The following is a 22,962-nucleotide window of genomic DNA, read 5'->3' on the forward strand; positions in this document are numbered from 1 at the left end:
TGCGCTTCAGTTAAAATTTAACAGGCGTGAACTTTTGCAGCTTAATTCTTTTCCTTGGGATACAGTCCCATATTTGAGTGTATTCCACCCAAGGCGTTCCCCCAGCTTTGCTCTGTCAGGTACTAACCAGGCTTCGCACATAGCCCTTTGGTTTCCCATGGAAAATTATTTTCCCTGCTATGTTCAAATGCAGCAACATACTTAAACAGTCATTTAAGCCTTACTAAAACTAAGCACATATTTAGCTAAACAGGAATAATATTAAACATTGTATATTAGGTACAACATGCACCTAAGCATTTTGCAGAAACTGACCTTACACGTGCAAATGAGTCACATGCATATAGCATAGGACATATACACCGTATGAGTTTTCCATTTCCAAGCTGCTATTGCCCTTGTACCCCAGGCAAACTACATCCAAGCTCAGGATTTGCCTCTTATTGTGCTTCCGATGGGGAGGCCTTTGGGAAGAGCAAATCCAAAAGAGCTTTCCTTCTCCTTCCCCTTGGGAGAAGGCCTCCCGTAGGGTGTCCCCACAGACCCACTGGTAGGCATGTTCTTCCTTGCTGAGCAGTCCAGCTACCCTCACCACCTTTACCAAAGGGAGTATCCTGACTATGCACCCTGAGGGCTTGGTTTAGAAATATAGCTGGAAACGATGCATTTTCTATTGAACAACCTGTCTGCAGCTCTATACAGTCTGTTAACTACCTCCCATTTGTGTTGCTTAAGGAAAAGTGCAGAATTTGTTCGCAGCCATCAAGTTGTCCCCCAGGAACAAAAGAAATAGTAAGTATTTTATCATTAATGCTTTTTTTTTTTTTTTTTAAATCAAAACTGAGCATGGATGCATTCAATCCTGTTTTTAATATAATTGCCTCAGTTTCAACAAAAGTTATCATAGTTACTTCAGCCTGCTAAATACATTGCTTACAGTCAATGGACTCAATCTACCCTGAGAGCAAGGCAGCAGAATCAAGGGCAGCTTAAAGATAGTTTTATGTTGAAAGACCAGTTTCTAGTCTGCATTAGGACAACTGAAGACTCCTCCAACTGCTAACCTCTACCATGCAAAACTGAGGGAGTTGAACATGGTCTGGAGTATGCTCGCTACAGGAGGAATTACAGAAGCAGCTTTTAGCCCTTTGAATCAGAAATGTACAGAAAGGCAAACTCAACCTGTCCCCAGCAACATGCTGTGAGTTATGGTCACAAGGAAACTTGGAGACTATAAAGGCTGCGGGCGCCCAGGTCCAATGCATGAGAACTGCAGATATTTAGCAGGTCCACGTCAACCATGATAAGACCTAGAGTTTCTCAGCATCTGAATTTCTCTGGGAAAGCCCCTCTGTTGGGATTACATAAGCATATTCTCCTTTATCATTTTTTATTTTTTAATTATGACAGTAATAGGATTCCAAAGCAGATCAAGTTCCATCCACCCCATTAAAGTAATTGGCTGAAGTGCTCATGAGTAAAACTCAAACACATTAACGTTTCCTTGACAATGAGCAGCTGGATGGATGCTTATCTCAATCTCCTAACAAGTGTACAATGAGACCAGTAAGCCTTTTTCTGCAAGCAATCTTTCCCAACTGTGTCCAGACATGGAAGACAAAATTTCAACAACTGTTTTTGCAGAACTTTGGCTCTCAGTTTTCCAAGAAGAATTAGGAAGAACAGTAATTAGGTCGGGGGGGGGGGGGGGGGAGGTTTGCTTCAGAAAAAAAATTCTGTTCAATTCTGAGCAAAGGCAGTATTAGACACATCTTTAAAATGCCACAGGGCACTGAGTTAAATTGATCATATATTTGCTAGCAAAAATCATTTAGCTAATGCATTTTTATTGCTAAAAGTATTTCCTTCATTTTCATTGTGAATGTGTGAGTCAGTGCACAGCATGTATAAAGTTAGTGTCCCATTTTTTAAAACATTTCAAAGTAGCTGATCAATATTACCCAGAAGTGAAGCCATTTCTCCAATCTGCGTTCAGGCAGGGGAGAAGAAATACTGCGTCCTCTCAGAAAACATGAGAATGTACACCATCCAGATCGGGTGCCAGCTAAAGTGTGCTAAAACCATCATTGTGAGTATACCATTTCTGTTGCAGTAAAAGCCAGGAACCCCCAACCCTGAACTTCACCCTCCTCGTAATCCCCACAGGCAGTGCGTCAAGGCGGTCCCTGACAATGTATTTTTAGGCCTTTTATTCTGGATGCAGCAGAGATTGGAAGGTTAAAGGCTGCTGATGGCTGCAGCATAGGAAGAGCTGGGAGCTGATGTGCTGCAGAGGGAGCACAGGTTTGGGAAGGGTAACCCCATGCTTGTCCCTAGCAATCCCATCCACCTTTCCTTGGGGTGGTGGAGGGCAGCTGGGTCCCACCAAGGACTTGGGCTGGCAGACTGAGCCCTAGCACAGTAAGAAGTGTGGCCAGAGACCAGCAGAGCTGAAGCGCTGCTAAAAATCCAGACCTATAGTTCACCTCCACCCAGTGAGACAATGCCCAGTGGCTACGTGCTTGCTGCCATGCTTGCTACCCTGATCCCAGCAGTCCCAAGAGACAATACCCAGTGGCTACATGCTTGCTGCCATGCTTGCTACCCTGATCCTGACCCTCAGCACGGCATTTCTTGGTTTCCAGACCAGGGAGTGCTGCGCAGGTTTCTTCGGGCAGCAGTGCCAGCCCTGCCCGGGAAAAGCAGGGAACGCCTGCTTCGGAAATGGCGTCTGCCTGGATGGCATCAACGGCACAGGCACCTGCGAGTGCGGAGAGGGGTTTGTTGGCACAGCCTGTGAAAGCTGCATCGAAGGCAAATACAGCCGCAACTGTGATCAAGGTACTGAGCATCCCCAAACCACACAGGCACTTTCGCTAGTCTTGTCAGATGTCAAAACCTTCCCCTTAGATCTTCTAACCATGTCCATTCTAGATCCTGGAAAGGTACATCACTTTCAGGGTAATAGGCCAGTCTTAAAGACATCATTAACCCCTTTTCTTTCCCCATTATGGTATTTTCTCTCTACTCCCTTCTTTGGAGACGGTGCCTCCTACTCTGGCATGCTACAGGCTTAGAACAGCATCTGGCAAGAATCATAGAATCATTGAGGTTGGAAAAGACCTCTAAGATCATCGAGTTCAACCATCAACCCAACACCACCATGCCCACTAAACCATGTCCCTAAGCGCCTCATCTACACATCTTTTAAATACCTCCAGGGATGGGGACTCAACCACTTCCCGGGGCAGCCTGTTCCAATGTTTAATCACTCTTTCAGTAAAGACATTTTTCCTCACGTCCAATCTAAACCTCCCCTGGCGCAACTTGAGGCCATTTCCTCTCGTCCTATTGCTAGTTACTTGGGAGAAGAGACCGACACCCACCTCGCTACAACCTCCTTTCAGGTAGTTGTAGAGAGCGATGAGGTCTCCCCTCAGCCTCCTTTTCTCCAGGCTAAACAATCCCAGAATAATCCTCTTTAGCACTGCTTTTTCACCAGTGCTTTCCCATTAAAATACAGTTTCAGTCCCTTTACTTGGGAACAGAGGAAAGATAAGCATATTTTGAGTTTAGATTTATTCTGTAGGAAGAAGCCAATAGGCACAAGCCAAAGCATTTCCTTCCCCTCGCTGCACACACTGCTACCCTGCCCAGGGACAGTGGTTTCCCCCCCATCTCTCCCTGCAGCATGCGCTTGTGTCCATGGGAAATGCAGCAGCGGGATCGACGGGGACGGCTCCTGTGAATGTGACGTTGGCTGGAGAGGAGTGACATGTGAGACCGGTGAGTGTCCCCTCCTTTTTTTTTTCCTGGGGAGAGAAGTGAGCATTTCAGGAAACGCCAGAACTACCGCTGTGATCAGATCCCAGTGCAGGAGGTCCAAGTGCACTACCAGATACCCAGCAGCTTCCCACACGTAGTGAAATACAGGTGACGCTCATGTACTATGGCAATTAATTACCATATTAATAGAAAGCCAGCTGAGATACTGCTCATGAGACTTAAATACCTTACTTAGCTAATTCTCTAACTCTATCACCCTGTATCTGTCCCAAAAGAATACCCCATTTGTTAAGGCTATATATTTTGCAGAGTTACCTAGCATGTTTTGATCCTCTGATCAGAAGCCTCTCAAGTGCTTCAATAAGTTGATTTAGCTATACAACACTGGATATTAAATTATGTTCTTGCTAATACAATAAAAATTAATTAGCAAATAAATCATTTTGTGTTGGTTTAATACAGCTCCTATATCCAATAAAATTATATTCTAGTTAGACATAATTAAAGTGTATTAAATAACTATTTCAGAACTCTACATATAATAGTATAAAATAAAAAGATGTATATGCACATTAATAATAACATTCAATATCTGTTTTAAATTTGCTTTGGGAAAAAATAGTAATGAAATGAGCTTCATAGTTAAAGAGTTGTTATAGTTGCTATATCTGAGCAATTTCAGTTCCTTTGGAAAACCTACACTTATATAATTAAACTAATTTGCAAAACTCACCAGAATAAATCCAGATAAAGGACAACAGGTGAAATGTTTTCCTGGCAGTATGTTGACATGCCTCTTCCTCACAACTGAATTTAAGTGGTACCCACTGATCTATACAGATAGTCTCTATACAAACTGAGCGCGCGGTTGTCTGGTGCAGAACTCATAACAGACTCCAGGTCTGCATGGTGGGAGCAAAAGACTGGGAAACTAGGAGGATGTTGACCCAAAAGGTTCTGATCCCTGTTTCTTTTTTTTTTCCCCCCGTCTTGCAGAAATCAAAGATGATGCATGTAACACCTCATGCCATACCAGTGCTAAGTATGTATGAAATCCACTTATTTGGAGGAGGGGGGAGAAAAAGGGGACATCTTGCTAGCAAAAAGCATAGTCCATCTTGCTCTTCATGAAGACTTCTCAGCCGCATAGATAACACTCATGTTTTCCACCACAGAGATAAGGGGTGATGTTAACGTAACATGTTCAGTGATTAGGCCAAAAAGGTCAAAATGTGCATGTTAAAAGGGGAAACAAATGAGATTTTGTGGGGAGGAAAAAAAAAACCACCCGTGAGATCCTACCATGCAGTATACAAAGAAATAGAGCCTGCAGCACTAAAGAGAACAAGAGGGTAGGGCAAGGGTGATCACAAAGGTGGGTTTCTGAGGTGGGCTTTATCTGTCCCTCCTATTTTCCCCATCCGCCACCACACATACAACTGAGAAATGCCATTGGCACTAGGGACTTCACCCAAAAAAGCTGCATTTGACAAGAAACAGCTCTCCACATCAAAACATAAAAATGCTCTTGGTGGTCTAGCACCAGTACTGGGACACTAACCAGTTTTCAAAGGAGCAAGTCACCCCCATTGAGCCATTTACTGAAGTGCACCTGCCCCTCATCATTTGACCAGACAGCAAGATTTACATTACCCAGGACGTTTAAAGAACAAGGAAAGGTGTCTGGAAAGACTCCTCATTTTCAGCCACAGCTCTTCTGTAGGAGCAGAGAAGCCAGAGGGACAAAAACCCTTTTTCCCAGATGTAGATCATTCTCTTCCCCGTGTGTTTGTGAACTGCAGTTCACAGCAGTGATATTTTACCAGGGTTTTTTGGCAAAACTCCACTCTCAAATTTGCTCAGGGGGATCCCACACATACTGGCTTCAAGACTGTGTTTTTCACAGGAGCAGCAGACTGTTCTTCTCTTGAGCCTTATTCGTCCACTGCCGTACCCCTGTAGGTACGAGGATAGGTGCAGGCATGGCAGGAGTCGGGGGAAGGACAGGATTGTGCTGGCTGTGTTGTGACGTTGTCCCTGGGTGACACCAGGGACCAAACCCTGTATTATACAGAGTTCATGGGGCAGTAAACCCACGCTTGCATACAGAAGACCAAACTGTCCAAAAAAACAAACTTGAACCCAGGGGACTCAGACATCTGGCTCCCACCCCTGTGTGTCAGTTCTGCTGCGTCCCCCAATAAATTGTGTGCACACAAACAAAAATTTGTGCAGTTTTTGGGTGAGCAGGCATGCAACTTCTGGAGTTCTGCATGAGAAAATAGGACACTTGATGACCAAAGCATGCATTTTTAATACTTGAAATAATACATGCAAAATGCACTTGGAAAGCTTGGTCCAACTAGGTTCATTTTTATGATTGTAACTACATCATACCGTATGGTTAAATGCCTTGTTATTTCTATGCGACATTACCTTCAGAACAATGCACAAAAACAAGGGCTGTACAGAAGACCTGACTACTTTTTTTTTTCCTTCTCTTTTTTCTTTTTTTAATGTCATCTCCCTCTTTTTGCTTCTTCAGCTGCCTTCTCCTATCAAATGGCACTGCCTATTGCAAGTGTGCAGCTGGGTTCGAGGGGAACGGGACGTTCTGCACAGGCAAGTAGACTTTGTTTCTTCCCTTTTGAAAAAAAAAAAAAAGAAAAACACGCTTGAAGCACTCTGTGGTCACGGTGGAGCTGGTGAGAGATGAGCACTTCCCTATGCACCAGTTAAAAAACAGGAATTGCTGCCAGTTTGCTCAAAATGAGTAAGAGCCCAACAGGTGCAGATTCATAGCAAACAAAGGGCTCAAAATCTCCAAGTTGCAAGGCATTGTGCTAAGGGAGACCAGAGAAAAGGGAACGTGCCATGCACAACCCAGGCCCCATTGTTTGCAGGGTAACGAAACCTGGATTATGACTTTTACTCCTTTTCCCAACAAAGACCAGTGAAGAGAGGCCAATTCAGGGTACAATAGCACTTCCAGCTATTGGAAGCTGTATAGCCCTACCATTTCCTCGACTTTCTCAACTTGCACAGATTTCTGGGGTGGTAAAATCAACTTCTTTAGACCAGAGAGATCTAAGACACCCTCAGAAAGGAGCAACAGCAGCTTATCCTAGGTGTCCCTCCACGAGTCTGGGATATCCAGACTTCCAAAATAGACAGCTTCCGGCTACAGTGATTGTAATTAATTTTACAGTTGTTTTACTTAATCTTTAACTGATTAAAATACTAATTGTCTTGGGAACAGAAGCATATTTGTCTACTTACAATGGCTGGCAGGGTCCTAATCCAAGATTTTAGTACTCTTACTCTGCCTGCTTTCATTTTCTCTTCTGGCACAAATCAAACAAATTCATTTTACTCTGCTGCTGGGAAATTCCCCATGTGCAGGAAGAGCTGGGTGACACAGGTCACCCATAGTGGCTCTATACTCACCCTTATTCCCCTATACAGGGTTCTCGGGCAAAACCAGTTACAGGACAAGTCATCTCCCCAGTCTGGCTGTTACAGCTGCTGCAACAGCAATTTGGGATCATCTGAGGCAAAAACTAAAGCAACATTTAGGCTGATTTGATTCACACAGGAAAGGCTCCCTCCCTGCTCTCAGGGTAACCCAAGGAAGCTCAATTGCAAGCTCGATTTGCCAGCCACTGACTCATCCAGAGTTGCAGAAATGGTGCGAGTATCCATCTGAATAACAACCAGGACTTTTTGTCAGAGGAGGGGGCTGGGTGGTGTTACACTCTAGACAAGAGAAGGCCATTTGATCTGTGTGCAGAAAAAGGCAAGCTAAGGGAAAGCTTCACATGGCCATTTAACGTAGAGAAGAACGTGAAGGTCCCTTTTTTTGGTGCTTGGTTGGAATGGGCAGAATCAGAAGATGGAAAGTTACTGCAAGTCAGTCCTGGATGAATTCTTATCTTCCAGACTGAAGCAACTTCTCAGCTTTCCCTCTTGTAATCAATAAGATGTATTAAATATCTGGCACTAAAGTCATCTATGGACTCTTAAATCAGAAAGGTTCTGTGTTCAGAAAATGTTAGCAAATCCCTTTAAAAGATAGAGACAGCTTAACCCGAAAAGCAAAGAGCCATTTAAGCACATTGTTTTAATCTGGGTTGTTGTCACTGTTCAGCTATTGATGCTTGCAAGACCAGCAACGGTGGCTGTTCTGCCAAAGCAGAGTGCAGAAGAACAACGCCTGGCAACAGAGTGTGCATCTGCAATGCTGGGTACACTGGAGATGGAATAGTCTGCATCGGAGCACTCTGTGGTCACGGTGGAGCTGGTGAGAGATGAGCACTTCCCTATGCACCAGTTAAAAAACAGGAATTGCTGCCAGTTTGCTCAAAATGAGTAAGAGCCCAACAGGTGCAGATTCATAGCAAACAAAGGGCTCAAAATCTCCAAGTTGCAAGGCATTGTGCTAAGGGAGACCAGAGAAAAGGGAACGTGCCATGCACAACCCAGGCCCCATTGTTTGCAGGGTAACGAAACCTGGATTATGACTTTTACTCCTTTTCCCAACAAAGACCAGTGAAGAGAGGCCAATTCAGGGTACAATAGCACTTCCAGCTATTGGAAGCTGTATAGCCCTACCATTTCCTCGACTTTCTCAACTTGCACAGATTTCTGGGGTGGTAAAATCAACTTCTTTAGACCAGAGAGATCTAAGACACCCTCAGAAAGGAGCAACAGCAGCTTATCCTAGGTGTCCCTCCACGAGTCTGGGATATCCAGACTTCCAAAATAGACAGCTTCCGGCTACAGTGATTGTAATTAATTTTACAGTTGTTTTACTTAATCTTTAACTGATTAAAATACTAATTGTCTTGGGAACAGAAGCATATTTGTCTACTTACAATGGCTGGCAGGATCCTAATCCAAGATTTTAGTACTCTTACTCTGCCTGCTTTCATTTTCTCTTCTGGCACAAATCAAACAAATTCATTTTACTCTGCTGCTGGGAAATTCCCCATGTGCAGGAAGAGCTGGGTGACACAGGTCACCCATAGTGGCTCTATACTCACCCTTATTCCCCTATACAGGGTTCTCGGGCAAAACCAGTTACAGGACAAGTCATCTCCCCAGTCTGGCTGTTACAGCTGCTGCAACAGCAATTTGGGATCATCTGAGGCAAAAACTAAAGCAACATTTAGGCTGATTTGATTCACACAGGAAAGGCTCCCTCCCTGCTCTCAGGGTAACCCAAGGAAGCTCAATTGCAAGCTCAATTTGCCAGCCACTGACTCATCCAGAGTTGCAGAAATGGTGCGAGTATCCATCTGAATAACAACCAGGACTTTTTGTCAGAGGAGGGGGCTGGGTGGTGTTACACTCTAGACAAGAGAAGGCCATTTGATCTGTGTGCAGAAAAAGGCAAGCTAAGGGAAAGCTTCACATGGCCATTTAACGTAGAGAAGAACGTGAAGGTCCCTTTTTTTGGTGCTTGGTTGGAATGGGCAGAATCAGAAGATGGAAAGTTACTGCAAGTCAGTCCTGGATGAATTCTTATCTTCCAGACTGAAGCAACTTCTCAGCTTTCCCTCTTGTAATCAATAAGATGTATTAAATATCTGGCACTAAAGTCATCTATGGACTCTTAAATCAGAAAGGTTCTGTGTTCAGAAAATGTTAGCAAATCCCTTTAAAAGATAGAGACAGCTTAACCCGAAAAGCAAAGAGCCATTTAAGCACATTGTTTTAATCTGGGTTGTTGTCACTGTTCAGCTATTGATGCTTGCAAGACCAGCAACGGTGGCTGTTCTGCCAAAGCAGAGTGCAGAAGAACAACGCCTGGCAACAGAGTGTGCATCTGCAATGCTGGGTACACTGGAGATGGAATAGTCTGCATCGGTAAGCATTCGCAATGTCTCGTGTATCACAAAGAGGAAAATTACAGGAGCGTGTTTTCCTGTAGATGGAAGATCCTTCTTCCGCTACGACCCAGAAGTGCAGTTTCCTGATACTATAGACCTTGATGCCAAAGGCATCTCTACGTGCCACATGGATGATACTACTTGGCAAGCCGTGCAACTACAGCAGTGTGGTGTGACACCAAAGCTTACTAAAAAAGATCTACCTCTCAACAAGGATAACCCCATCTTCAGCAGCTTGATACACTCCTCTGACCACTGCACACTTAAAGACTTTTAGAAGTTGTTGCACCATACCTCCCCAGGTATGGTTTTAGAAATGCTGACGGCAGGGTTTTAGCCTTCACCAAGACAACTGCAAGACCTAGACCGAGTTATTAAGTAGCTAAGAGAATGAGTTTAATTGATTTACAGTTGTCATAGATCTGCATTCCTAGTATGCTTTACTTAAAATTCTCCCTTCTTGGGTTTTCAGAAGTCACACTTTTTTTTTATTATACTGTTTCTGTTTTATAAAGAAATCAATCCTTGTCTGGAAAACAACGGTGGATGCGATAGAAATGCAGAATGCACGCAGACTGGACCCAATCAAGTGAGTACTTCGTCAGTGCAGAAAAATAAGACTGGGCAACTGTCTACATTTGGATGAAGAAAGATTTCCCCGTCTCAACTTTGTTTTTAAATGGAAAAGTGGATTTCATAACAAAAATTCCGAAAACTATATGCTTCCCTCAAAAAGGTATTTGAGAGGGAGTGTGGACAAACATGAAAAAATTAATTTCAGTAGAAGAAATCCAAAACTGCAGAGAAAAGCAGTGTTTTGCTGTTTCAAGCAGTTGTTTTTCTCCTTTGGGAGGTTTTGATATGAAAACCTGTCAGTTTGAAAGTATTGCCAGATAATGTTTCTTTTATTGTTATAGAAACTGTCCATGGAAAAAATCCATTTCAGACTAGCCCTTCTCCCGGCATAGCTCAAACGTATGCACAAGGAAACAAAACGGGCTGAATCATGGTTCTCATACAGGGGTTACAGCATACCGGCATCCACTCACTCGTCTGCTGTTCTGTGTCTCCCATGCAGAAGTACCACATACTCCCCAGAGAAAAAGAAGTATAAAAGGACAAGGGGGGAAAGGAGAAACAAATTAGCCCAGGCAATCAAGTGACATGGATTAGGGTTTCTAGTTTTATAACAGTTTCAGAAGAAGCTGAACACCTTGATTGCAGCACTTATCATCCCCCTAGTTTCATATTGGCAGGACTGTAAACCGCCAGCGAGCACTGCACAACAGTATTTCTTCAGGAGCAATGCAGGAAACGGCGACCAGGAGTCAGAGGCCTCCTGCCTTCCAGTCGTCCGGGGACAGGAGGGGCAATAACCCCATCAGCCCTTTTTGCAAGTCAGTATGCTTCTGGTGGGAGCACAGAGCCACTTAACTCCTTCCCCATCCCTCTAGACAAGACAGGTGATGGCTATTTTCTTCCATATACCCTCACTGGGGACAGAAGTAGTAGCTACAACATGATTATTTATACTTCCTTACCCATGGGAATATAGTTAACATCAGAGCAATAATAACCTCCACTACAAAATCCCATTGCAGCAGAGCCGCACTTATAGGACAGAAATGAGTCTGCTTTCTGTAGGGCTTTCAGTCATACAGATACATAAAACACTGCTATTACACTGCCTACCAGTTTTATTTCTGCCACAGAAATCTTGAATTTTCAGTCTCCTACATACTAAATGTGAATTCTAAATTGAGAATGATTAAGCAGTGAATTGGAGAGGAAGGTAAGTCATTTCTTTGCAGCCATGTTAATTTTTCATCTTTGTGATAACTGCAAGTGCAAACCAGAGTAATCATGATGTAAGTGTCAAATGCATTACCACTGCATGGGAAGCTGTCAGTAACATCAGGACACAATTCCAAGTGTGTTTTGAAGATATGTTTCATCACTTAAAAAAAACAGGGGAAGGGAAGAGAAGAGAGGGGAATACCAACCTATGCAAATAAAATGAGGGAAACAAATCAGAGGTTTAGCCTGTTTTGCCAGCAAGATGACTGTGCAGGTGTCAGAGGCATCATTTCAAATGACCAGGACAGCAGAGGGGAGACGAGAGAGATAAGCAGAGAAAGGGCAGATAGAGCCTCTTAGAAATTGTTATTTCCCAATCTCAGTCTATGGTTGCTGATGCTGGCTAAGAAACTGCTGCGGGAGAGATGATGTACACCATACCACTAGGAAATAATCTGGCAAAAAAGTAAATTAAACGTAAATGTGCTGAAAAAAGTCAAACATCTTCCCATGTATGCATGTTTTCTGGGTTTGCTTTATAGGCAGCGTGTAATTGCTTGAAGGGATACTCTGGAGATGGTAAAAGATGCACATATATCAGTCTGTGTTCACAAGTAAGTATCCATTTAAGGAGAGTATTTAAGGTCTTGTTATAATCATTACACTTTCAGGTTTTGTATGCATTTAAAACTAAGTCAGATGGGTAGATCTGGGACATTCTATGCCCAGAATCCACTTACGTTAACTAATCTTTAAATGTGCTTAGTTCACATGCTTTAGTGCCATCACTGTTTTAGAAACTACATATGCAGTAAGGGCTTTTCCTGGACCACAGCCTGGACATAATACAAAATGAGGGCCCAGACTCATCACTGAGTCTTCACAACACTTCAGATCTAGAGAAATAGACCCTAGTCTGGAGTGGTAAAGTGCAAGTCATGTCTTCTCAGCAGATTTTTTTTGTCATTGCTATAATTCATATAAAAAAGCCACCATCTAAATTTGCATTTGGGACCCAGAGGGCTTGCCAACATTTCAGTTACTATGGGGAAAAAAAAATATGCAGCTTCTAGGCAAGACAATTAAAGAGCTTCATTCAAAAGATAAGAGAGGAGTGTGCTCTATTGCATGTTACCTGTAATGTAAAAAAAAAAAAAAAAAAAAAAAAAAAAATCAAAGGTTCAGGTTGTTGATGCTCAGGGGCCAGTTCTAGCTGTTCTAGGAGCCGGGTGATTGGGAACCAAAGAGAATAGCCTACGGTAGATCAAAACCCCTATTTATTTTTAATATTCTCCTGTAATTAAGTCCTCTGGTATGATTTAGGACCATATCTGTGCAGTCTGAACAAAAGAAATGACCAAGTGTCAGCATACACATCCCCTTCTCAGGAGAAATGATCAAGTGTCAGCATACACATCCCCTTCTCAGTCTGAATTTTTTATAGCTAAATCAGAGTATCTAGTCCTCACATTGCTGGGTCATTACCAGTGAAATCCATGCTGGGGCAATCCCAGGCTCAGGGGCCCGAGTATGCCTGGGCTCCCTGGAATAGATGTTTCCAGCAGAGGTCCCAGCCTGCAGGCTCACCTAGGGCAGAGCTCCCATCGAACAGTCAAAGAACAGAGCCCCACAGCCCCTACGGCCACATGTAGGCTGCATCCCAAATGCATCCCTTTGGATGCATCATACAGGATAGCAACACTGCAAGCTGCAGCAGAGGCGGGTTAGTGAATAGTGAAACAGGAGGTGGGGTGGGAGGATGGAAACCTCTCTTGATGGGAAGGTTAAAAGAAAAAAAAAAAAAAAAAGAAAAGCATTCTCTACAGAAACCATTTCCCTCCTTTTCCTTCCACAACACACAATGCAGGGCTTCCCATGGTATTCCTCATTCTGTCCCTCACTTATCACTGCAGGCTGAGAATTACCCACATTCATTTCGCACAAGCTAGCTCACACGCTGCAAGCCACGTATTTGCAAGCAACGCAGTGCTCTGCACCAGCCGCATTGCTCTGCTTCTTGGCAAGCTGCAGCAGGGACATATCCACTCTCCCGTGCACATTAATCCTTTGTGCTCCAAGCACAGTGACAATAATTCTCACCCTCCCGGCCTGGCCTGTCAGCAGAGTTTCTCTGATCATCAAAGGTTGCAGAGATGAAAGAGCAAGGGCAAAAACAGAAGCTGGAGGAAGGGGAGCCCAAAGTTATGAGCTGCTGCGTCCTATGATTTTGTAAGCTTTTGCTTTTTCCTATGCCTTGTTCCAGCAACTCTGCTTCCACTTGACTAATTATGCCAGGCTAATTATATATATAAAAAAAGATAGTCTTGAGAAGCGTCAATGTCAGACCAGAGGCTAATCTGGCTTCACTATGGCCAAACCTCTGTGCAGCAAAGCTTCACAAGAAGCTATGATAAACCCAAGATTGCAAACAGTTCATCTAAATCTAGCCAATAAATAGCACTACTTACAGCCAGTACTCACTATGGCCCGTCAAGCCAGGCCCTGGTAGTAGCTCCCAAAGGAGCTTCTGTTCCCACTCGCGGCCCATGGGAAGGGATCCCCGAGATGTCCAGCAGCAGAAAGGACACCATGAAACAAGTGCAAGGAAAGAAAAATAAGATGGCTTCTCAGTTTTTCCTGATTTGCTCCCAAGTCCAGGATAGAAACGTATTTGCAAACTGAGGTGCTAACTGGGGAGCACCTACTTGTGACTGAGCAGAGCTCTGAACCCCAGCACGCTGCTTCTGGATGAGGGACATCTCCCCTTAGCACAGAGGGCTTCCTGGAGCAGATGGCCAGGTGAGGTGCATCTGCTGCTCCAAGCCTTAGGTCACAGTGGTGGGGCACCGGTGGGCAGACAGGGTATGTTTTAGAGGAGAGCACGTGGCAGGTCCCCATTCCAGCTGGCCTGGGCCATCAGACAAAGAACAATAGACAGTCCTATGCTAATGCTCCTCTAGAAATCCAGGCTCCTGGCACCATAAAAGTGATTTACAGCTGTAAATAGTTCCCTTCAGTGTACATCAGTGCTGCCTCAGCAGAGCAGCTAAGGCTCATCCCCAAGGTCCAGAATGAAACTTGCCTGGAAAACCTTTGGATCCTTATAGCGCCATGAACTGAAGCTATAAGGAGGGAATCGAAACTACATCTTCTGCATAAAAGAAGAGTTATTTCTTATGAACCTTAAATGCTCTTTATTGTTTGCAAGAAAGTATATACTATCAGAAGTTCCAGTAAGTTCTGGTTTCAAAAAGCTGTTGGGATTAAGTCTTTCAAAGCTATATACATGGGAAAAAAGTGATGAACTGGAATTGTTTTGTACACCTGGCAATGAAGGAATGAAATATTTTAAATTTTGATCTTGCAAGAATAATGGAGGCTGCAGTGAATTTGCCATCTGTAATGACACTGAGCTGACAGAAAGGACCTGCACCTGCAAACGTAACTACATTGGGGATGGATTTATGTGCCGAGGCAATATCTTCCAGGTAAAGTGCTGCACATGTTTGCTGTCCCTTATTTTTCTTCAGATAGTTATTTAATACAATGGTTGTCTCTTGAAACATGCCAATTTTTCTCCTGGACAAATTGGTAAATCTACCCCAGAATTTGAAATAATCCCAGTCGAAGAAACCAGGAATAGGAACAGGATGCTGCAAGATAACCTTACGTGCCTTAAAAAAAAAAATCCACACTGATGGACAATCATTATGACTGCAGTACTAGGGAGTTAATACTGGTATTTTTAGGTTTCAAAGAAGCCTGTTCTTTGATAGAGCAAGGTAAGAACAGAACAGGAGCTGCAGTTGGGCAGCATTTATTCCAAACCAGAAGTTCCCTTTCTTGTTCGAGTGCTGCATTTCTTTGCACTCCGCAGATGTTGTGTCACATTTACAGCACTGTTACAAAGTCTTGTTCTTGATTGCAGGAACTTCTCAGGGACTCCAACACATCTAGGTTTTATTTCCACTTAGAGGTAAGAAAAGGTTGAGTGGGGTTTTTTTTGTTTGGGGTTTTTTAGGAGGGTCCCCTCTTTTTTTTTTTTTTCCCCTCAAGGGTGTAGGGGGGCAGGGAGCAGGCAAGAATCTGGCATGTACCATCATCCTTCAACTTAATTGGGACTGGATTTGGATCACCAGTCACTAATGTCAGAGGTGCTCTGATTTAAAATACTAACTGCCATTAAAACCTCTAGAGAATTAATGATCAAGACCAAGATCCCAGGGAAACGTAGGGCCTCCAGACCAGGCATAAAACTGAAGCTTTCACCCACCCATTCACAGTCTTAGATCTTCCAGCACATCTCTCATGAAGTCTGATGTGAGCAAATAACCACTCTTCTACTACCCCTGCTGCATTTCTAAACTCCGATGCTGTTTTCAGTTGCCCCACTGAAACGCCTCCAGATGCCGCTGTGTGTTGCTAGACAGCCAGTGTGCACCACCAGTTCTCACTGCTTTTTGGAGGCTGGCCTAATAATTCTCTGTTTACCCTGAGCCTCAGGACAGCACAAATCTGTATACTGGCCTGCTAGTCCAAAGACTGATATTCTAAGCTTTGATTCTGCTACCATGGTAGACGGATGGCTTTAGCAGAGCTCTCTTCTTATTTTGTCAGTGGTCATTGCAGAGTGCCTGCAATACCCCAGGTCCATTTGTCCTTCTTAACAGTAATTAATCTACTCCTAGGTACAAGCAACCATGTATCAGCTAAATGCGTGTACAAACACGTGCATATATCCACTCTTGACTATCTCAAGATGAAAGGGTTTGTTCATCCTCCCTTGCCCAGGAGGGAATAGCCCTCTCCACCCTCCCTACACTTAGTGTTTGTTGCAAGCTTTCCCTCTTCTTCTCCTCTTCGTTATTGCAGAGGAAACTGAGACTCGGCCATAAACCAAAAAAGCAGAAAGAAAAATCTTCCATTTTATACCCGTGGGCACAGGTGACAGATGGGGCTGGGAAGGAAAGTCCACGCCATACAAAAGAGTTTCTCCCACCCTTGCATTGCAGGGAAGGGAACCCAACGTGCAGCAGCAACGGGGCTGCAGGCATCACCTCCCACTCAGCAGGGCTGTCCCCATCGCTGCGTGACGTTACACGCATTAATGACTCATTACTGCTTTGTCCTCTTAAATTTGGCAGGCCTCGTCTATCAGAGATATTGCAGGCCCTGGCCCTTTCACTCTGTTTGTACCTCGCACAGACGTACTAAACAGCGACCCACGAGTAAGTAAGAAGGCCAGAAGTTTTTGGTGAACTGGCCACAAGTTTTTTGATTCAGATGCCTTGCTTGACTGCTTCTCAACTTCTCCACTTTCTGCTGCAGGTCAAGGACTGGATTGCCAAAGGAGTGATGGCTCAAGTCCTCCGGTACCATATGGTGGGTTGTGCCAGTCTGTTGTACAATGACCTGACAACAATCACCAACATCACCTCTCTCCACGGGGACCCGATACACATCAGCTACTCTCAGGTAACAGAGCATGAAGAGGCAGGGGACAGAATAATAAAACAGTCTGCTCTCATTCAGTTTTTTTTAAAAACCTGAATGGTTCCCTTTCCTCCTCTGATGCACAAAAATAAATAAATAGCATTAAAAGAAGATTGCCCATTCACCTGAAGTGTTCAGCACTTATCTGCTATGCAAAGAGTGGATTTGTACAATCCTTGCTTTGACACAAGTTATTTTATCCTCAGACTCTGGCTTTATGAGCATGATGAGAGTTTGAAAAAGCAAAGGGCAATTTATTAAAACTGAAGCTACTGTTTGCTGCAAAGAAAGGATGTTCTAGGCTCACCATATCAAAGAAATTTGGCATTGGCCTCACCCTCCCACAAGGTTCCACAAAAAATGTGGTTTTGTTTCCTTTCTAGAACTCACTGGTTTTGAACAACAAAGCTGAAGTTATACTCAGCGATGCTGTTGGCACAAATGGCGTGATCCATATCATAAACCAAATTCTGGTCCCATCACATATGCAGGATTTCCCCCTTAAGAAGGTATGTGCAGCTCATTGCCATTCTCAATGCAGGGGCTTTTCCACAGTTACTGTTAGATCATGTTTAAATCATGTAAGTCACAAAAAAACCCAGTGATACTAAAAAGACCTTATACAAACATCATTTGACGCTGCTGAATAAGTTAAATGTTGTATTTAAAATTCATTCAGGAATCACAGTTCTACTAAGAACAGTATAAGAGGACTTCTGCACAGGGCTTTTACAGCGGCATTGATTTCATAGCAAAAAGTGACTTACAGGGGAAAGCAAGATAATATCTGCTTTTTAAATACCTATATAATGTATTTATTAGATAAATTACTGAAATTCCTTTCTTTGTAGGAAAGCCTTAAAATGGTTGCAGCCAAACATGGATACATCCTGTTCAGCAGTTTGCTGGAGGTAAGGTCACAAGAGACAGCAGCCACTGGGCAAAGGTTTTAAACACTTTTTTAAAGACAAAAGCACAGGCATGGCACATGGCATTACTGGCAGGATGGTGTTCAGTGGAGCCAACGGGCTCACAACACAGTACACGACAACCCTGGTCACCACGTGGTCCCTCTTCCACAGAGGTAGGGGGATATCAAGCAGACCCACAGCCACCTTTCCCCTCCCCACTCAGCTCTGTCCTACCATATTTCAAATTACGTGGCCAAGGTTTGACCCAAGTATGACTTTTTGAGCCCAAAGTTGGGCCATCAGCCTGCTTTTCAGTCGGCAGCCCTGGGTGATGAAGCACTTCTGAGAATTCAGTCGTGTAACTCAACTTGGGCAGCTCAACTGAGGCATCTGGTTTTTAAAGTCAGGCTGCTTGCGGGCTGGTGACCAGGCAGCCCACAGGCCACTGCATCCCAGTTATACTAGACGTTCACTCCATAGGGTCAATGTCATTTTAGATGGAGCATTAATCCTCTGCCCCAATTTTTGGTATGTTGCAGAAAAACAACCTGCTTGGGCTGATCAACGATCCTATTCACAAACCCGTCACGCTCTTCTGGCCCACAGACACAGCTATCCGTGGGCTGCCGCAGGAGCAGCAGGACTTCCTCTTCAAGAAGTCCAACACTGACAAACTGGTCCAGTACCTTAAATTCCACATCGTCCGTGACGCTGCGGTAAGCCCTTGCTTTTTAGAAGCATTGCCAAGGCCAAGACATGCAAGCCCAGACACGTGCATTTCCCCTGTTTCCTTCCCAGGTGTTGGCCTACCAGCTCCCTGTCTCCACCTCATTGAAGACCCTGCAGGGCTCCAACCTCAGCGTTAGCTGCGGGGATAACAGGGAGATTGTAAGTGTTCACTCTGCCAGCACGCTTACCCCTTGCCCCTGCTGCAGGATCCACTCATGCAGACCCCACTGTGCCTGTGCATAGCCCGCAGAAAGGGTCAATGGCACCAAAACTCAATTGGTCTTCAGCAGTCCACGCCAACAGCCACAAAACCGGGGCAGCCACCCCAACAGATTCAGCAAACTAGATGGTTTGCAAGACTCTTTGGAGCTATCGTTTTCTCTGTTGTAAGATGCTATTTGTTCAAAACAGCTCTCAGTTACCTCAAAACTGAAATATCAGCACGTTTTAACTTCTCCTACAATGAAATACACAATGGAAAACTATTTAGGTGAACCTGGCTTTGGCAGAAACCTCATGAATGCAGCATCTGCATGCAAACTCTGGTTTGTAAGCACTTAGAAGCTAAGATTGCAGGCATGCATGCAGCCTTGTTAAGCCAGAACAACGGCACGTTTTTCTTTGCAAATGTATCAGATCATCCCTGGCAAGCATCTGCCTCTGAAAACGTGACTAAGCCTAAATGTGCATAAGGTAAACCTGTGGACATAGGGCTGACACACTCTGTCCCCTTCAGGAAAGGCACAAAAGATCTGCCCATCTGTAATGTTATAGCATTCAGTTATAGGTCCACAGATTGGTTTAGAGCAGAGAGAGAATTATCCCTAACACCCGTGCAGGACCTGGATTCAGCCTGGCCCCAAGGAAGACGAAGCTCATGACCTGTCACGCCCCCATCTCCCCATCCCATCCCTCAGGGCGCCCTTTTCCTGAACGACAGACAGTGCAAGATAGTGCAGCGGCAGCTGGAGTTCGACGGGGGCATTGCCTACGGCATCAACTGCCTGCTGACAGACCCCAGCCTGGGGGGACGCTGCGACAGCTTCTTCACCGTGGATTTCATGGTCAGTCCCCTTTTTTGGTCCCCCACCCTGGCAAAGGTGCAACCCAAGGGCCAAACCCTGTCCTCGCAGAGACCGGGGCAACACTGGCAGCAGCTTTGACACATTAAGTCCCACCACTTCGGTCTGGCTTCGTCTGCCGCACTGGTTAGAGCTAAGGTTAAGAAGCACAGCACAACACCTGAAAGATACACAACAGAAACCCTGCATCCACACTAAGCAATACACAGGACAAGTTGTTTCAGTTAAGACCAGCTTAGCACGTCCTGCCCTGTTTTCAATAAGAACACTACCTTACAAGTGCAAGCATAAATTTGAGGAACTGACAGATCTTCCTATCAAGCTTTTAAATTAATACAAATTCTCACTATGAATTTGGTCATACAGATTGCATTTACAAAGTTCCAAATTACAAAGCAACAACAGCGTTGTCCTGACTGCACAGGCTATTAAGGACACAACAGAAATCCACACTAAGCAATACACAGGACAAGTTGTTTCAGTTAAGACCAGCTTCCAGCTTCGGTTTCAGTTAAGACCAGCTTAGCAAGTCCTGCCCTGTTTTCAGTAAGAACACTACCTTACAAATGCAAGCATAAATTTGAGGAATTGACAGATCTTCCTATCGAGCTTTTAAATTAATACAAATTCTCACTATGAATTTGGTCATACAGATTGCATTTACAAAGTTCCAAATTACAAAGCAACAGCGTTGCTGTCCTGACTGCACAGGCTATTAAGGACACAAGATAGAGAAATGCCTACTTCAGTTTAATTCGAGTGTATGAAAAAATTACCTAGAAGTAAAAAAGATTTCATGTAGTCAGTCTTAAAAAAGCTTATTGGAATTTATATTTCAATTATAAAGCCAACACTTGTGTGTATCCCATCTGCTCAAGTTACCTTTTGTTTCATGATTTTGTTAAATGAAATAGATACAGTTTTCTCAGATCTGGTCAGCACTTTCCAAGACGTAACCATTTACCTCTACTCCAAATTAGACATCCAGATCTGATGCAGCCCATGTCAATATTTGTTTGAAGAATATCCACCATCTTTTCCCTGCTTGTTTAAATCTAGAGCAAAGTTTCTTCTTCCAGAACTTATATTCTAGTATCAAAACTAATTTCTTGCATTTCATGGCACTAAATTAATGCAACTATTTTGTTGTCATTCTCCTCTCTTCTTTCTCCAGAGTTCTTATAATGTTTCAAGCATAGTAAGCCTACACTCTGCTCATATTTGCTGCTCTCATAAAACAGACTTTTTGTCCATTTCAAATAGCCTTTTGTTGCCATTATTTTAATATACTTTTTTTTTCCTTGTCCATTTTGTACAACAGGGGCATTGTGTTAGCTGTTTCAGTAATTCTAAATGCCCTCCAGGGACAAAACCAAAGGTAATACGTTAAAATCTTGCATTTAAGCAGTCTAACCTGCTCTTCTCTGTATTTCACACAAGCAAACTAGAATAAGTTGCTTTGAAAAAATAAAAAGCGAACCCTCAACAGTGAAGCCACACTGTTAAGTGATGCCACAAAGCCGCCGGGAGAAAGCTGTCCCCAGGGCAAACACCCAGACACTGGTGGTGGGGGATGCTTGTCGGTCTCACACAGCATCCACTGTAGCGAGTGCTTTGGTTGACTTTGGAGCCACCCTTCCATCCTCATTAATGGTGCTTAGCAAGTCGGGAATGAAAGAGAAGGTGGGGGCCTCACACCACCACTCTTCACACATCACATTTTGATTCAGTGTACATCAGAAACTGTGATTTAAAGAGGAAAAAAACCAAACCTCCACATGGCACTCATCTTCCTGTGTTTTTCCCCCTCTCTGCACTGGCACACGTGATGCCCAGGAAGGGATCCACTGGTGCACATACAAGTCCTATGGGCTGCAGAGGGACGGCTGCCGTAGGAACTGCTCCATGGTCATCCACACGGTCAAGTGCTGCAAGGGCTACTTCGGGCCAGACTGCCAAGGTAGGACCCCCCCTGCCACCAGCCACGTAGCGCCTGGCAGGCTGAACTGTGAGAGCTGGGATAGGGGGCATGAGGAGAGACCAGCCGCAAGATGGGGGAACTCTGTTGCAAGGGCTGAAGTAAACAGAAAGTATTATTGCTTTTCCACTCCAAATAATCTCTTTTTCACATTTACAGCAAGTTTTAAACTCCATGCTAGTAGCAAACTAAGTGAATGCTACAGAGAGTAAAGACTGCTCTGCTGTAACCAAACCTAGCGAGTCTTAATCAGTTACCAGCTGAAAGTCCTTTCAACACAAAAACAGACATCAGGTTCGTGGCAGTGATACCAGGAGACACCAGAGACACAGCGTACAATTCCTCAGCCACCTGCAAGCAAGCACACCACTGGCATAAGCTCAGAAATTGCAGCTTTAACCAGGTGTGAGACAGTTTGAGAAGCTTTCTCTCCAGCTGTTTGTTAGCAGGCATTAACGAACGGTGTGCTCCTTCACCTGCCAGCCCCACAGGGGAACAGTACTGAGGCTCTCACCTGGCAGACAGGTCCAGGGACACATAGCCCTGCCGACTCACTCTGTAGAGATTTCACAAACAGACACATGGCGGTCCCGAGCAATTTTGGCCAGCCCACCCTGAGCTGTCCTTTGGGCTCACCAGCACATGGAGGTGCATGAGCAAGGCTAGATTTGGGCAAGGGCTGGGCAGTCCCATTCACTGATGGGTCTGAATGAGCAAGCACCCAGACCCAGGGCTGGCAGAGTCTACAACACCGTTCTGACATAAGCTGTAAAAGTATGTCAAGGGATTTGGAGCAGGAGGCTTGCAGTTGCAAGTGTCACAGCCACTTTTACACGCCCCCACAGAGATGCATTTACAGGCCTTTCCCTGTTCAAGGATTTTTACAGAACAATAAATAACAAACAGTGACAATGCATAAACATGCACTTGAGCTAAACAGCCTTTTTTTTTTCTTAAACCTTTCAGCTTGCCCAGGGGGCCCAGAGACCCCATGCAATAACCACGGCTCCTGTGACGATGGGTACACTGGGACAGGAGAGTGCCACTGCGACAGCGGCTTCAATGGGACTTCGTGCGAGCTGTGTTTGCCAGGCAGATACGGCTCCAGCTGCAGGCGTATGTTTAAGTTACCTTTCCATATCATTGCCTATGTCAAGCTTAATCTATTTTGTCAGCGATGAGTTTTTAAGTAAACCAAGAAACGCTTCCCACTTTCTACACCATTTTCCCCAAGTGCTTCCTCACACAGAGGGATGACACAAGGTCTCAGAAGGGAGAAGGAGACCTATTCTTGT

General features: G+C 44.3%; 1 protein-coding gene across 1 annotated transcript in view; it reads left to right on the forward strand.

The window, feature by feature from the left end:
• STAB2 (stabilin 2) overlaps window positions 1–22,962 on the forward strand; it is an 86,309-nt gene that overhangs the window by 49,282 nt on the left and 14,065 nt on the right. Inside the window, exons 36-56 of the mRNA XM_019474401.1 lie at window positions 736–792; window positions 1,997–2,089; window positions 2,646–2,841; window positions 3,691–3,786; window positions 4,783–4,828; window positions 6,332–6,408; window positions 9,529–9,654; window positions 10,193–10,266; window positions 12,017–12,088; window positions 14,843–14,962; window positions 15,403–15,450; window positions 16,619–16,702; window positions 16,803–16,949; window positions 17,351–17,476; window positions 17,819–17,878; window positions 18,418–18,594; window positions 18,677–18,766; window positions 19,525–19,671; window positions 21,011–21,067; window positions 21,526–21,649; window positions 22,634–22,783. Of these exons, the coding sequence (XP_019329946.1) occupies window positions 736–792; window positions 1,997–2,089; window positions 2,646–2,841; window positions 3,691–3,786; window positions 4,783–4,828; window positions 6,332–6,408; window positions 9,529–9,654; window positions 10,193–10,266; window positions 12,017–12,088; window positions 14,843–14,962; window positions 15,403–15,450; window positions 16,619–16,702; window positions 16,803–16,949; window positions 17,351–17,476; window positions 17,819–17,878; window positions 18,418–18,594; window positions 18,677–18,766; window positions 19,525–19,671; window positions 21,011–21,067; window positions 21,526–21,649; window positions 22,634–22,783 (2,167 nt within the window). The remainder of the gene's footprint in view (window positions 1–735; window positions 793–1,996; window positions 2,090–2,645; window positions 2,842–3,690; window positions 3,787–4,782; window positions 4,829–6,331; window positions 6,409–9,528; window positions 9,655–10,192; window positions 10,267–12,016; window positions 12,089–14,842; window positions 14,963–15,402; window positions 15,451–16,618; window positions 16,703–16,802; window positions 16,950–17,350; window positions 17,477–17,818; window positions 17,879–18,417; window positions 18,595–18,676; window positions 18,767–19,524; window positions 19,672–21,010; window positions 21,068–21,525; window positions 21,650–22,633; window positions 22,784–22,962) is intronic.

Source organism: Aptenodytes forsteri, unplaced genomic scaffold (assembly GCF_000699145.1).
Source record: "Aptenodytes forsteri isolate BGI_AS27 unplaced genomic scaffold, ASM69914v1 Scaffold56, whole genome shotgun sequence".
Lineage (NCBI taxonomy): Eukaryota > Metazoa > Chordata > Aves > Sphenisciformes > Spheniscidae > Aptenodytes > Aptenodytes forsteri.